Below are 13,065 nucleotides of genomic sequence, written 5' to 3'. Positions count from 1 at the left end.
TCCACTTAAGCCGAAAAAAAAATTTTCTTTTTAGTAGTTGTTTATAACAGCCAAGCGCATCCCTCATCCTCAAAAGCATGGATGCATTATGGGAAGCATGCCGCCGATATAACCTCGATAGTCGAAATCAATGTTGCTGCGCAAATCACTTTCTTTTCATCTTTCTTTATGTTTTAAATTGTTTTCATATTTTTAACTAGTAATACCTTTATTGTACTGTATTGTAGTAATATTGTAAATAATATCTTTTGGGAATCTGTACACTTCCTAACTTAATATGGTCGGTTTAATGAAAATAAGCAGAAAAATAACTTCTCAGCTCATTTTATTTACATTAAATGTTTCGACCTTGACAAATGTAGTGGTAATAATGATCGCTCGGGAATTTCATTGGTATATAGAAGCAAAGGATTTAAAACTATTACTTATGTTCAACGCGCCCTTCTCTTTACATACTGACAAAATAGCTCAAAACAAACATCATTCTTGTGCCCAATTTCGAAAAATGAATTAAAATTATAAACCATTCGAATATGCATTGTGGACTAACATCGTAATTCACACTGTTTAAAAGCATACAGTATCATTCGGTTTTTATTTTAGAATTCACTGACAGTGCACAAAAGAATCTCTATTTTACTAAAGTTGACTTACGTTACTTGAGTCAGAATTTATCAGTAGCACTACTGAGCTCAAAAAAATCAGGACAAATACGAATCATCTGCGCATGAAAATTCACAATTTATTTACACTCAGGCTTACCATGCTTTTTTATACTTATTTGTACAAAGCTTAAAACCTATAACAAGCCACGACAGAACGTTTTGGGGAGGGCTATTGAAAAGCTGCTTGGTGGCTACCTGCATCTTTATCGAGAAGAAATATTACGCGTCTACCCGCGTCAACTACCAGATGACACCACTGCCCACTGGATGAACCAAAACTTCCTGACAGGATGAAAATACGCGATAATTATTAATATATTTTCCATTATAAAGTGTTAATCTAACCGTTTTTCATCTATACAGAAACCTTTGGTTCGCCTCGCACGTTTTTATATATATATATATATGAGCAGTACGGAGACCGTTGACAGCATACATAGTACGAGCTGTTTCTACTGCGTCACTTCGTCAAGCGCCCCTTTCCCAATTACGCTCTATCATTATCGTACTGTATATATGAATATATACTTCCCCTTCCTCTTTCGTTACTTGCTTCTTTCTACATGTATTTATTTATGATTACATACAAGCAGTATAGCCGGTCTCCAATCAGTGAAAACTGGACTTCCAAACTGATGATTAATTAATTCATACAGTGTGGTCGTGTAAAAACTGATTTTAAACATGAACTTTATCTTCTTACTTTATTTGGACTCTGTATGCATTTGCTTTGTGTTTGTGCATGTTGGTGTGTACATCTTTTTCCCCAAGAACCCTCTAAACGATACGGTGGGCGGAAAATAACAATTATACGAATCCATCGATAATTCATCTGTGACTTCGATAGTACTAATAATAACAATAGCATGCATACCGACTGCTCAGTACGATGCATGCAATGGCTGGGGCTGTCGGCAGAAACAGCGTGATGTAAGGTGCCCACGCCTACTCTGTCCGTTCGCCACGATCAGAGCTAAAAGAACGCTAACTTATAATAAGAATAATAATAATAATAATGGCATTAATAACAATAATCTTAATAGTAAAGCAGACGAAAGAATAATACAAAGCGCTGCCACGCATTGAAGCGCTGCTACCGACCACGTTTTGTCCAATCCTTCGGCACCCAATGTAAACACTTGTGGTCGATTCGAACTTTCCGTTTACTTGCAGCCCGCTCGTACGTGTCGAGTACATCTCGGCCTAGCGTGATGATATACTGGCCTTTATAGTAGTTGATAAGATTAAGATAAGTCAACGTGGAAATGACGTCCTCCTTTTTAATTGATGTCATTTCACAGATTTCGTTGATAGTGATCGATGGACGATCGTCACAGTTTTCGTTACTTTTCATATTTATAAGAATCTCAAGTATTGCCTCAGCCCAATAACTTCTGTATGACAGTAGTCCGAGATCAGAAAGTGGTTTTTCGGGTGAGCCCGTCTTACCCTCGAATTTACTGAGTTCATAGGAGAACTCGATCAACAACTTGCCATAGCCCCTTCTCTGGTAGGAGGGCAGCGTTAGTATACAAGCGACGTTGTAGTCTTCCGCTGACTCCTTCTCCTTCGAGAAGTAGCCGACAATATGGAATCCTTTTGCGTCCTGTTCAGTCATTACATAAAACAAAAATGGCTCCGTGTCGTAATAGAGCGTCTTATGATCGAGAAAGCACTTAGCAAGTAGACAGAGATTCTGAGCGTATGTCTTATTCTTGCGGCCGTCAATCTCGAAAAAAGATAATGACCCTTTGCGGTAAATTTCATTACCAGGTGGATGGCGCAATGTGCACTTCTGCAAATGTCGTTGAAGGCACTTCCGTGATTTGAGAAACTTCAGACAAAATTCACATAGGTAGATGCAGCCATTCACCAGCTCTTGTGGATAAGGGCTGAAATACCTGGAAACAACAAGAAATCAATAAAAGAGCAATTTGCGATTAATTCAGTCGACAAAATGACTAATAGACCGCTGCCTTTATGCTCAGACTTTGCATGTCCCGTTAGTCTAACGATTCATTTATAGTAAGCCTAACATAACAATATTTTAGGTTTTACTATAGCGATTGAGTAAATTCCGAAAATCGAGCGTGTTATCCAAAAAGTCATAATAGCATGTAGCTTTTGTTTGTCTTAATGAAGAAAAACGTTGACACAAAAACCGAAATCCTCGAATCCTAAGATTTTAAACCCTAGTGTCATGGTCTCTGCGATGCTTAAATCAATTGTGTGAATCTTACCAAGGTCGTATTCGATATTTTCCGAGCTCGATCATATCGATATTCTTCATTCTTGTGATAATATCACTATCGTTGTGAGCTACCAACGATCCGGATCCGGACGGTCGAGCCGGTGCTGTGCCTGCCGTTTGTTGTTTGGAAGCAGGACCATCCTACACAAAAAAGAGGGAAACAAATATCATAAATTACACAAATAAATAATAATAATTATAGATTATCCGCACAGATATCGAAGTTAGCATTGGCCCCACGGAAGGCAGCAACTGAAGACACAGTCTAGAGAGTAATCACCATCTAAACAAAATTATCAATCGACTACTATCAATCAACTATTGTCATGATCGAGTTTTGAGGACAATAATAAAGCTTAAATTAATTTAAAGAATCAAAAGTTAAGCCGAATTATAATAATTTATTAATCTCGTTTGCATCAGCACATTAATGTCGCCATGCTGGCACACAAGTAAATAACTGTTCAAATAAAAAGCGTTAATTGTTTTAGACTACCGGCGTACAAGTTTACTACAGACCTGTGAATCTTCGTCCATTTTAATGGGTCTTTTACGGTTACTGCCTTTTTGCGCAATAAGACCATTTTCCTTGGTCGTCGGTGTACTCGCTGCATTGCCTGGCGTGCCTCCCGGCCAGCTTTCTGGAGTTGCTGGCGCACTGAGCGCTGAGAGGTCGGGACTTGAAGGTCGAGAGATGGCCGCAGTGCCCAATGTATTACCTCCGGATGATAACAAGGAACCCTAAAATAAAGAATAATAAAAAAAACGACAGTAACAACTTAGGTTCGAAGGAATTCGTAGCGGTTTAAGTTAAGGTGTGAAAAAGACTTTGTAAGCACTCTAAAAACGTATGAGATTGTTGACTAAGTAGTACTTTACGCTGACTGCTATTGTAGTGCTTTATGTTTATTAATATCAAGCCTTATAAACTGATCGATGCATGTGATATGAAACCCAGAGAGTTAGCAATTTTATATGAGGTATGAATATAATAAATCAATTAAACTAAATTTCCATAGACACTGACATACAGTCCGTATTTTATGTAAGGATTTTCAACATCACAGTGAAACCGCTCACTTAAATCTAAATACAAGGAACTCACGATCATTTTTTTTTGGTTAAATGATTTGATTGGTCGAAAATTATCACACTTATTATTAACCATAATAAGCGAGAGATATTGTTCGTAGCGGATCTTATATATTCTAATGTGCGTAACGTTGGTATATATATAGGGTTGTCAAAAAATGATTAATTGTTTTTCTAGCTATGTAACTTTTATGCCATATGCCTCAAGTAAGATGAGTCGGCATTGGTGTTATTTGGAAGCTAAGATTTGGCGTTAGCAGATTTGTTGCTAAAATTGTTGGAATATTTTTATTCGTATTTAGGACAGAGCGCCTTGAAAACGAGTGGACGTTCCGCAAAAACTTGCCATATTTCATAATTTAAAGCACAAATGCTGCTTAGATCCGAAATGCATTATCAGAAGCGATGACCCAAAGATGAATCTGTCACTTTCGTTTTGAAAATATTGATGTGAAACATGCTCTCATAGTAATCCATCGATTACGGAAAATCTATGTTGAATCTATTGCGAGAGACAACAAGACAAACAGGTAAGTAGTCATAATGTCGACAAGGAACTAAGCAGTTTTAAACCATTTGAAAGCCTAAGGTTTGGGTGTCACATGGATTTATGCAAAAAAAAATCTGCTCAATTATATCACCCTCTACGAAACTCTATAGAAACCAACTAAAGCTAATTACGGTTAATAAACAGTGGACCACACCCGACAAATAACGTGCAAATAAAAAAATGTCTGGCAAAGTCTAGATTGACTCCAAGGAACGTGACGTTACGTATTAAGGTCTAAGGCAAAATAAAACGCTTTACATAAGTTCTTTAAGTACACCTTCACTCGTCACTTCGTTGATATACACGCATATAGACTTACCGAAGAATCATGGTGGTGGTGATGATGCGATTTACTAGCGTTATTATTACTGCTGGCTCCCCCGCCACTTGCACTTTTCGCCTTCGGTAAGGAGATGCGTGAGAAATCTATCCGATCCGTGGTTACCCATTCATCAAGCCGTTTGTTATACCCTACAAAGTGAACATAATATAAAGTTGAGCCTCCGTTTGATTCATCCCGTCGGGTCGATAGCACCTGGAAATGATAACAGCATTAAACGGTGTTTGCTGGTTAGATACAACGTACGGAATAATAATTTTTGTTAAGACAAATAGATTTAATTCACCAGATAGCGATCCCTAGGCCAAGCACAGCGATCCTTCTAAACTAAAAAACAGACCAAATGGAAAACAATTAAGTGAGTGTCTGCTGAGGACTATGATTGCTGTCGAAAAAATCTAGAATGGAAATTTATGGCTATAAAATTAATTCTTGTAAAATATTTTATTATGAATATTTAGTTAATTTCAATAATTAGTCATAATATGCGAAGGTTATTGTCTATATTATGACTGATAGTCGAAGGATTACTCTAAAAAGTCCTCTTTTTTTGTATTTACTTCTCTTTATACAGCCGTTCAGAGTTACCTTAGCGTATTTTGGCACCGGGTTAATAACATGCTTAGTAATGAACAAGCGAAGTTCAGAGCATAGTGCTATAAACAGCTTTGAAATTGTGGTGGAAGCCTATATTCGCACTGCTTAATTTTGAAGAGATAACCTAAGAACGAAACTACAACGCAAAAGATTGTATATAGATGCGACACTTTGAAATATTTACGCCGTCACCGACACATTCATTAACATTGCAGAGCAGAGTGGAAACCTTGAGAAAATAATTAAAGCAATTGTAAATGCCGATAAGAAATTCTTAAATGAAACTAACCCTTAAAATGGCTTTACAATCAAAATTCGTCATGGAAAAAAAAGAACAGCGTATAGCAAAGCAACAAAGCATCTCTTTAAGAAGGAAATGCAGACGTATAACAAATATCAGTGGTATAGTAAAAATAATATGCGAATACATATTTTTATTATATAGCAGTATTATTAATTTAGGATTATCAATAAAGCAGTATTCATTACTCAATTTTGGTGTTGGACCGTTTGTTTAAATAGCAATTCTAATTCCCGTTCTAATTTGTTGCCGTTTTTCAGTAAATTTTAAAAAAGGTATTCATAAAGCTAAAGTAACCATATAGTAGTGGACAGTACAGATCATCTTGCTGTTTTTTTTTTATTCAACTGCTATCGCTATCCTTGCAGAAACATATTGACAGGTTTTCTGAAGCCGAAACCTAATAAGTTCGATCTCAACAATTTGGAATTCCCACGAGATGGTGCCACTTGTCATATCTCATTCGAAACCTTGACTGTATTGAAGAAGTTTGATACTCATACAATTGTATACATGCTGTGAATCCTTGGGAAGTTGTACAACTTTAAGCCGCTAAACTTTCTACAAAGTTTCTTGAAAAAAAAACTGCTGCAAACTTGGGAGCTACATTAGTAGGTCCGATCTGGAATCTTAGCAGTTTTGCCTGTTTTGTGTAAAATGGTTATTGAAAGCTTTGTGGTTTGCAAGTTGATGCATGAACCCTGAAACGGCTGCTTAAGTAAAATAATACTTAACACTTACATATAGTTATACACCTTTGTTTTTATTATGATGTAAATATTGTGTATATTTGACACACATTCGGCGCCATTTAATACAGTACAAAATTGATATACCAAGATTAAATAACGCTAAATAATATGCGGATCGATTCCTAGTGAGATTGTCGTTTAGGTTGCTTTGCTGAAAGTTTGGGAAGTAACAGGAAGAGGTGCGCCTCTTTCATTGTTCGCTAGTAAAGATTCAATAACATTAAAGATAAATACAAATTTTGAAATTCACGAAAGGTTCACATACCTCTGCAATAGGCCACTCTGCGCCGACCATATTTACTGGCACACGACATCCTTCCGTTAGATCTGTCGCCGCTGGTGAGCTTGTCGGCATTTTAATTAGCTAGTTGTTTTCAATTTCAATAATCTACGTACACAGTTATAATATCACAATAGGCTGAAATAAAAAATGTACACATTTCCGCACCATATCATCTCATTAATAATTGAAATTAAAGTATGGTAAACAATCTGACAGTAAACTAGGAAACAACAATATCGAACAAGCAATAGTTTAATTTGCATCTTTTTAACAATACTGTCCAGAAATTTGCTATATATTGAAGCTTGTAAAGTTCTTGTACTAACGTAAGTAGATTTTGTCGATTTGGATAGGTAATACTTAAATACAACTTTATAAAATTTAGAACACCACAACTGCGATTGCTTTACATATTTTGCACTAAAAATGACAACTAAAAAACAAGAAACGGAAAACCAAATTTATTAAGTACGTTAAGGGATGTAAGCAATTCTTAGCGGTAATACTTCTTACATAATTGGATTTTTATATATTTTTAACAAAGAAAATTGTGCAGTTTTGCAACTAGTAGCTGACCACTTTTTCTATAATGGCGGTATGGTAAACTATCTATGAAACCCGTTTCAACCCTATTAGATATTTATACCTGGAGTTAGGAGGGAGCATAGGAAGTCTCCTTATTAGCATAGAATCGTGAAAGAACTTTTAAATAATTACTAAAAATTCACAATTTTTTCTCGACGGCGCTCCGAATTCGGCTTGCAAAGTTTGTAAACACATACCTAGTCAAGTTCCGCTATATTTAGCGGACACCGGTTTCGTGCGTGTTTCTATTTAATGCCTTCTGTATGGTGTGTACGATGATGAATTTCTTTATAGTGAGTTTTGATATAACATTTGATTTGTCTTAAATGTATGATTCATCGCGTTTTAAGTGCGGCGTTTTTTTCGAATAGAGTTGAAGCGCGTCAATATTGCTTTAAAAAACTTCAATCGACGTGGTTCGATTTGTGATACTATGGTACGGGCGCGAAAACTTTTGGAGAAGCACGTTATTTACGGCTCCACTAGTGTACATGCGGCAGGTGAAAATGGTATATAGCTATCTCAAAATGTTGAAGCTAGTGATAATGACAACTACTTTTGACACGAAAGTTGAGTCTAAATCGCTTGCCGCTTATTTATAGTGGAGCGAAGATGATAAACTGGTAGATAAATTAAATTTGTTGTTGCAAACTTCACTCCCTCTACAGTCTCAAGTATGTTTGTTTATACTCGCATACTAAAAGTGGTTGGCATTACAATTGTCAGGTAGCTACGTCCCAATACTTTTTGGACAATACACTACTGTGCTATTGGTTATTGTTTCGTAGTAATTATTTATCGTTTTGAGCAATCTTATCGCTTTGTCTTTCATAGACGTTTAGCCAATTTCATGTTTGAATCCATAACTTTCTAGTATATTTATTTGCGTTACTGGGTACGTCATGTGCATTTCTATTTAAGATAATCTGCATAAACGAAACAATTGGTACATACCACGAAAAGTTCATTCTTACTATCTGCATGATTAGATACCTAATAAAAAGACGTTGACTGAAAGTACACAATTTTTACCTGTTTTTGAACTGTTAATGACTGAATGACTGCTTATGGACGTATTAACATTTTTCATCGTACGGACTGTTTTTGCGTTTGCGAGTCAAGTGCAAATCAGAAGCGGTTCAGTGAATTTATGGAAACCGGGATAATTTTAAAATCCAATAATGTCTGAATAAAAGTTGTAACGTTTTGCTACAAAGTTTTGCATGCCATAATAGCTTCAGCGAATATATAAGTACATTGTTACTTAAATATACGTCTTTACCTCAACTAATTACAAAACTACACATCTTTCGTTAGCGGTTTCACTTCACAGTTTTCCAATTCATGTTGAGAATAGTGCCGTACTTGAAAATAGGTGGAGTCGACCACAGGGATATTCAGCTGTATGTAACTGGTTATAGAATTTGAAATAATAAACATATTTTCAAATGATTATAAAACCTAAAAAGTAAAAAAATAAAAAATGAATAAAAACAAATAAAACCTTGACTTGAGATCTTATAAAGTTCGATGGGATCCGATCCGAAAGCTTTGCGTTACTACAAGCTACGAAAAGAAATTAGATCGCCCACATTGTTCAATGCTTAATATGGCTTTTGTTGAAAACGTATGATAGAAGTATAGATCAAAATCAATAAATATGTGTCTGCTTCTATGTGTTAAAGCGGAGACCATTTTCGATGGCTTCCGAAAGTATTTTATAGAAAAATTAGCTTGGTCAAAGAATAATGGCGTTTTTTCAGATGTTTGCTTTCTTATTTGCATTAACAATGCGTGTTCGTTCATAACATTTGAAAATATTTTCTTTCTTTTTGAGCCCGCTGCATTTTCATCCTGAGTGTAAATTCTAGAGTTTGATATTTCAGGTTCAGGAAGTGCATTCTCAACGTTTATGCTACTGACAAAGTCAAAAGTTACTGATGCAGCTTCGTGTGCCGTGTGCGCTGCGGATCTTACGCCTGAAAAACCGCTCAAAGCTACTTTGTTCATTTCGAAAATGATATCTTGGTTAGGGAATGCATCTCATCCCGGTTAGTCGTCTGCTATCGAAAAAGGTCATCCAAAGGTGCCATTGAAAGAAAACAATGGGCAAGCAATTCGCGAAGTTACCGAGCTGATGAACTATATGGCTATTAGCATCCTTCTTCATTCAACAGGGTTTACTGCAGAATTGACAGTTTGGGTAGCCTAAAAATGAAGTAAAGAGCTATCGAAGATGCGGCTTCTCATTGTCCCCTACTGGAAAGGTTTTCTAGACCAAGAAATGCTTAAGAAAAAAGATAGTTGACAAGAGCCTGTGTATGGCCCATATGAAGAGACTGAATAAGGAAACATTAAGAACTCGATGGATAAGGCAAAGTCATACTTCTTCGCTACGATGCCAGATCATGAATGGCAAAGGCCATTATACCCGCTTCATTCTAAGAACTTGATACACCCATGATATTCCGGAGACTTCAGGTTTCCGCTGACGGTTCCCGTCTCGGTCTCTGACAAATGATATTCGTAGCGGTTACACTTGATAGCTGAGAGGATTCCAAACACTCTTTGGATGAGTTACTAAACATCAAACTCGAAAGCTCCTAGCGACACGGAATAATTAAATCAGTTGAGAGCCGGCAGAAGATCGTAGGGAAAGAGAGGCAGCTTATACATAATACATAGATTTGTGTGATAGAATTCGAGTGAACGCGTCTCGCTTGATAACAGAAAAGAACGTTGTGACTTTTTGACCAACGTGCAGTGATATAATGGTAGTACGCACCCACAGAATAAGCTATAATAAATTCTATTTTATGTTGTGCGAACGGTGTGAATGTTTGCTATCTAAATAGAAAACTGAAAGCGACTTCTATTTGGGACCTACTCATCACTCAACAACGTCGAAATATCATTAGTGTTTGTTTGTGTATATATTTTATAACTACCCGATCGTTGATTACAAATGAGTCGCGTAGTTGATAGACGCTGTTCAGTAAGACAAAGTGTGGTTCTCTAAAAGAGAAACACTATAATGGCCTTACGCACTATAGTCATCTGGGCTAAAAGAGAATTCGGCATATTTATATAACGCAATTAAAACTTTATGTTATGATGCAAATAATTATTTCTGATTAAACATAGCTGCACTGTTGTTTTGAATATGCACAAACTATATAGTGAATATATAAAGAATAACTGGATATTAACCAAGTAACCAAGTAAATTTTAAGCACTTGATGCTATTTGAAAATGTCAATAAGCGCACATGCCTCCTATTAGTGAGATGCTTATGTAAATTTTTGGTAATGATGACTTGCAGCTTTCATGGAGTTCGTTATAAAACATTATAAAATAGAACTCTATATTTGGTTGTATGTACATTTAATAGTGAATAGTACTTTTGGTTTTCTTTTGCGGCCTATGAGAAAAGGTTCTGATTTCTGTCTCATTCAAAGATTATTCAATGCGAGGTTGCTTGCGCTCCATAAAAAAATCAATATGACAGATCGTATGGCCTAGAAATTAATACAGTGCCTTTTCGGTTTTTATAAAGCGAATTTTTGGCCTGGGTCTGTTGTATTTAAGTGGTAGGCTGTCACTGAATGCTGTGCGAGAACAATTGTCCTTGATAGCACAATATATTATGTTACACCGGTTCCTTGCTGTAAGATGCGAGTCTATTAACTGTGCATAACAAATGTTATCATGTTTATGAAAATAAATAGAATAAAACTGCCAGGCTCACTGGTTTTGTAAACTCTTAACTGATTATTAATAACTATAAGCAATTTTGGAGCTTTGGAGAAGACGAATGCTTATATTAGACTGGTTATCATATTTAATCCGCAACACCCTTCTGTATTCCTAAGGCTTCAACTGATCTGCTGCAGAACATTATGTGTTTGTCGTGGCGCTGAGGAGTTCACTCGTGAACTCGAATGAAACAACCAGTGTGCTACAAGCAACGACGCTTTGCAGCGATGCTACGAGAGATCGTATCCGTAGTGGTAGACATGCCTATTTCTGTCGGCTCACTAAACGTTCATTTATCCGCTATGTTTTTACTCCAAACAGACTACTGAAGGTTTTCCCTTAGTCGATTTCCGGCAACGAGCGCAGCTCTTAAAGCTTTTAGAACACCGTTACGAGAACCAGAGTGCATGCGTTTTGCCGCGTAGCCACATGAGTCGAAACAGACTATTGCATTAATGTAAGTGAATACCTCAAGTGCTGCTCAGGTGAATGGAGCACGATTTGATGTTTGTTGATGTTTTAGTTGTTGGTAATAAACATAAATAGGTGTGTTTCTTAATATTCATTTCATTTGATGTGCCTTACGAAATGCCCTACATTGCCTTACTTCGTTGCGAACACCGTGAACGCAAAAAAATTAACTAAGGCTTCAGGTCATTTTTACAATTGCTGTTTTTTTTTTTGTCAGAGCTTTAATATAAACTTTCTGGAGTTACAAATTCGCTACATCAGTCTACAAGGGTGCCGTCGATTATTGCTTCGTTATTGCACTTAGTTGCGGCTGTTATATTGTGCTTTCGAGTAGCCTTCAGAGATAATTTAACTTCTTTCTCCACGTAGCTGAACTCTTTTGCAAAAATGATCTAGTTAAAAAATATTGCGAAAATTATATTTAAGTAAATGTCGGCGATGGGAAAGACGCCAAAGAGAACAAAAGTGACAGAAAGTAAAGTGAAAACAAGCGTAACGTCCTTCGCCCCTCCAATTGGACCATTCCCATTCTCAGCAACAGCGTTGGGACGAGTCACGCCTCCGACGTGCGTGATGTAGCAGTCCAGAGCTAAGGAAAAAGAAAAGGTTGCTTGAAGAGACGGAAAAAGAACGAACGAAAAAGAGGCGTCGCAATCGCAGCACTCGTTCTAGTAGCGGCGAAGGCAACTAGCGGCTTGTTCAGCCGTCTGTTCTATTACTCGCCAGTCCGCCACTTTTTTGCTCGCCCAAATGTTCCTGGAATGCCGAAAAATTCCAGTTGCTGGCGGGCCGACGGGCAGGCCGGCAGCGACGACCGACACCCAAGCTCGTAACGAAGGCTGGCAGGAGAAAGCAGATGAAGATAAAATAAAACTGGCGAAGGTGGTAGCAGGCATGGGACACCTCTCCACGATCGCCTTTCTTATCGTTACTCTTTACCACTCATGTGGTAAGGACATCGGCGAAGGCCGTATAAGGTTAGAAGGTTGGAGTAAGGCAATCGTGGACTCTCCGGTAATAATAACCGGGTGAGCAGGATGGAGTAGGGGCAGTTCCTCCAAAAGCTTGAACTGAGCGATTGAACAGGACTTACCCCGATATCAGGAAAGGCAGCAAAGAAACCAGCCGGATCTAGGAGCCCAAAAAGGTGATAAAAGGGAACAAGGGGAGGGCGCAGGCAAAGGTTGAAGGGGTCCTGGGTGGAGCTAGAACGGCCGTGTAGCGAGTTTGCGATAGCTTTCAGAGTTGAGTGAAGGGAGAAAAACGCTAAACGAGAGAAAGACGGATGTGCCCAATATCTCTCCCTTGTCCCCCGCTTACACGCCTTCTTCCTGTTTCGCCGGATCCTGCTTTAGGTAGGATACCAGCAGATCTCACTCCTTAGTCTGCTTTTTTCTATACTCTGACCGGCTTCGTTCGGCC

General features: G+C 37.6%; 1 protein-coding gene and 1 long non-coding RNA gene across 4 annotated transcripts; one reads left to right on the top strand and one right to left on the bottom strand.

Moving 5' to 3' along the window:
* Positions 1–717: 717 nt before the first annotated feature.
* Positions 718–7,635, bottom strand: Tip60 (Histone acetyltransferase Tip60). Of its 2 annotated transcripts, XM_086991725.1 has the most exons (7): positions 7,478–7,635; positions 6,814–6,966; positions 4,878–5,093; positions 3,436–3,657; positions 2,906–3,057; positions 2,436–2,566; positions 1,983–2,271 (listed from the first exon to the last, which is right to left on the bottom strand). In XM_086991725.1, exons 2-7 carry the CDS (start codon positions 6,901–6,903, stop codon positions 2,132–2,134), a joined length of 951 nt encoding a protein of 316 aa, XP_086847851.1. In that variant the 5' UTR covers positions 6,904–6,966; positions 7,478–7,635; the 3' UTR covers positions 1,983–2,131. The 2 variants fall into 2 exon arrangements, with proteins under 2 accessions (XP_022643603.1, XP_086847851.1); XM_022787868.2 differs by having other exon boundaries at positions 718–2,566.
* Positions 7,636–7,724: 89 nt separating this feature from the next.
* LOC147758466 (uncharacterized) lies at positions 7,725–11,183 on the top strand. 2 transcript variants are annotated; one of them, XR_015329460.1, is made up of 2 exons: positions 7,725–7,925; positions 9,303–11,183. It is a non-coding gene; the product is annotated as an uncharacterized LOC147758466 (long non-coding RNA). The 2 variants fall into 2 exon arrangements; XR_015329459.1 differs by having other exon boundaries at positions 7,864–8,090.
* The last annotated feature ends 1,882 nt before the right edge of the window (positions 11,184–13,065 follow it).

This window comes from Varroa destructor, unplaced genomic scaffold (assembly GCF_002443255.2).
Source record: "Varroa destructor unplaced genomic scaffold, Vdes_3.0 BEIS01000001.1, whole genome shotgun sequence".
NCBI lineage: Eukaryota > Metazoa > Arthropoda > Arachnida > Mesostigmata > Varroidae > Varroa > Varroa destructor.
Note: the sequence above shows the minus strand (reverse complement) of the source record. Positions and strands in the feature narration are given on the sequence as shown.

Bases quoted from the DNA above. Each gene is read 5' to 3' on its own strand.
- Tip60 (XM_022787868.2), bottom strand. From the start codon at position 6,903: ATGCCGACAAGCTCACCAGCGGCGACAGATCTAACGGAAGGATGTCGT. The intron at 3,058-3,435 runs GTCTGTAGTAAA...TTTTTTGTGTAG, and splicing joins AAATGGACGAAGATTCACAG to GATGGTCCTGCTTCCAAACA. The intron at 2,567-2,905 runs GTAAGATTCACA...TGTTGTTTCCAG, and splicing joins AAATATCGAATACGACCTTG to GTATTTCAGCCCTTATCCAC.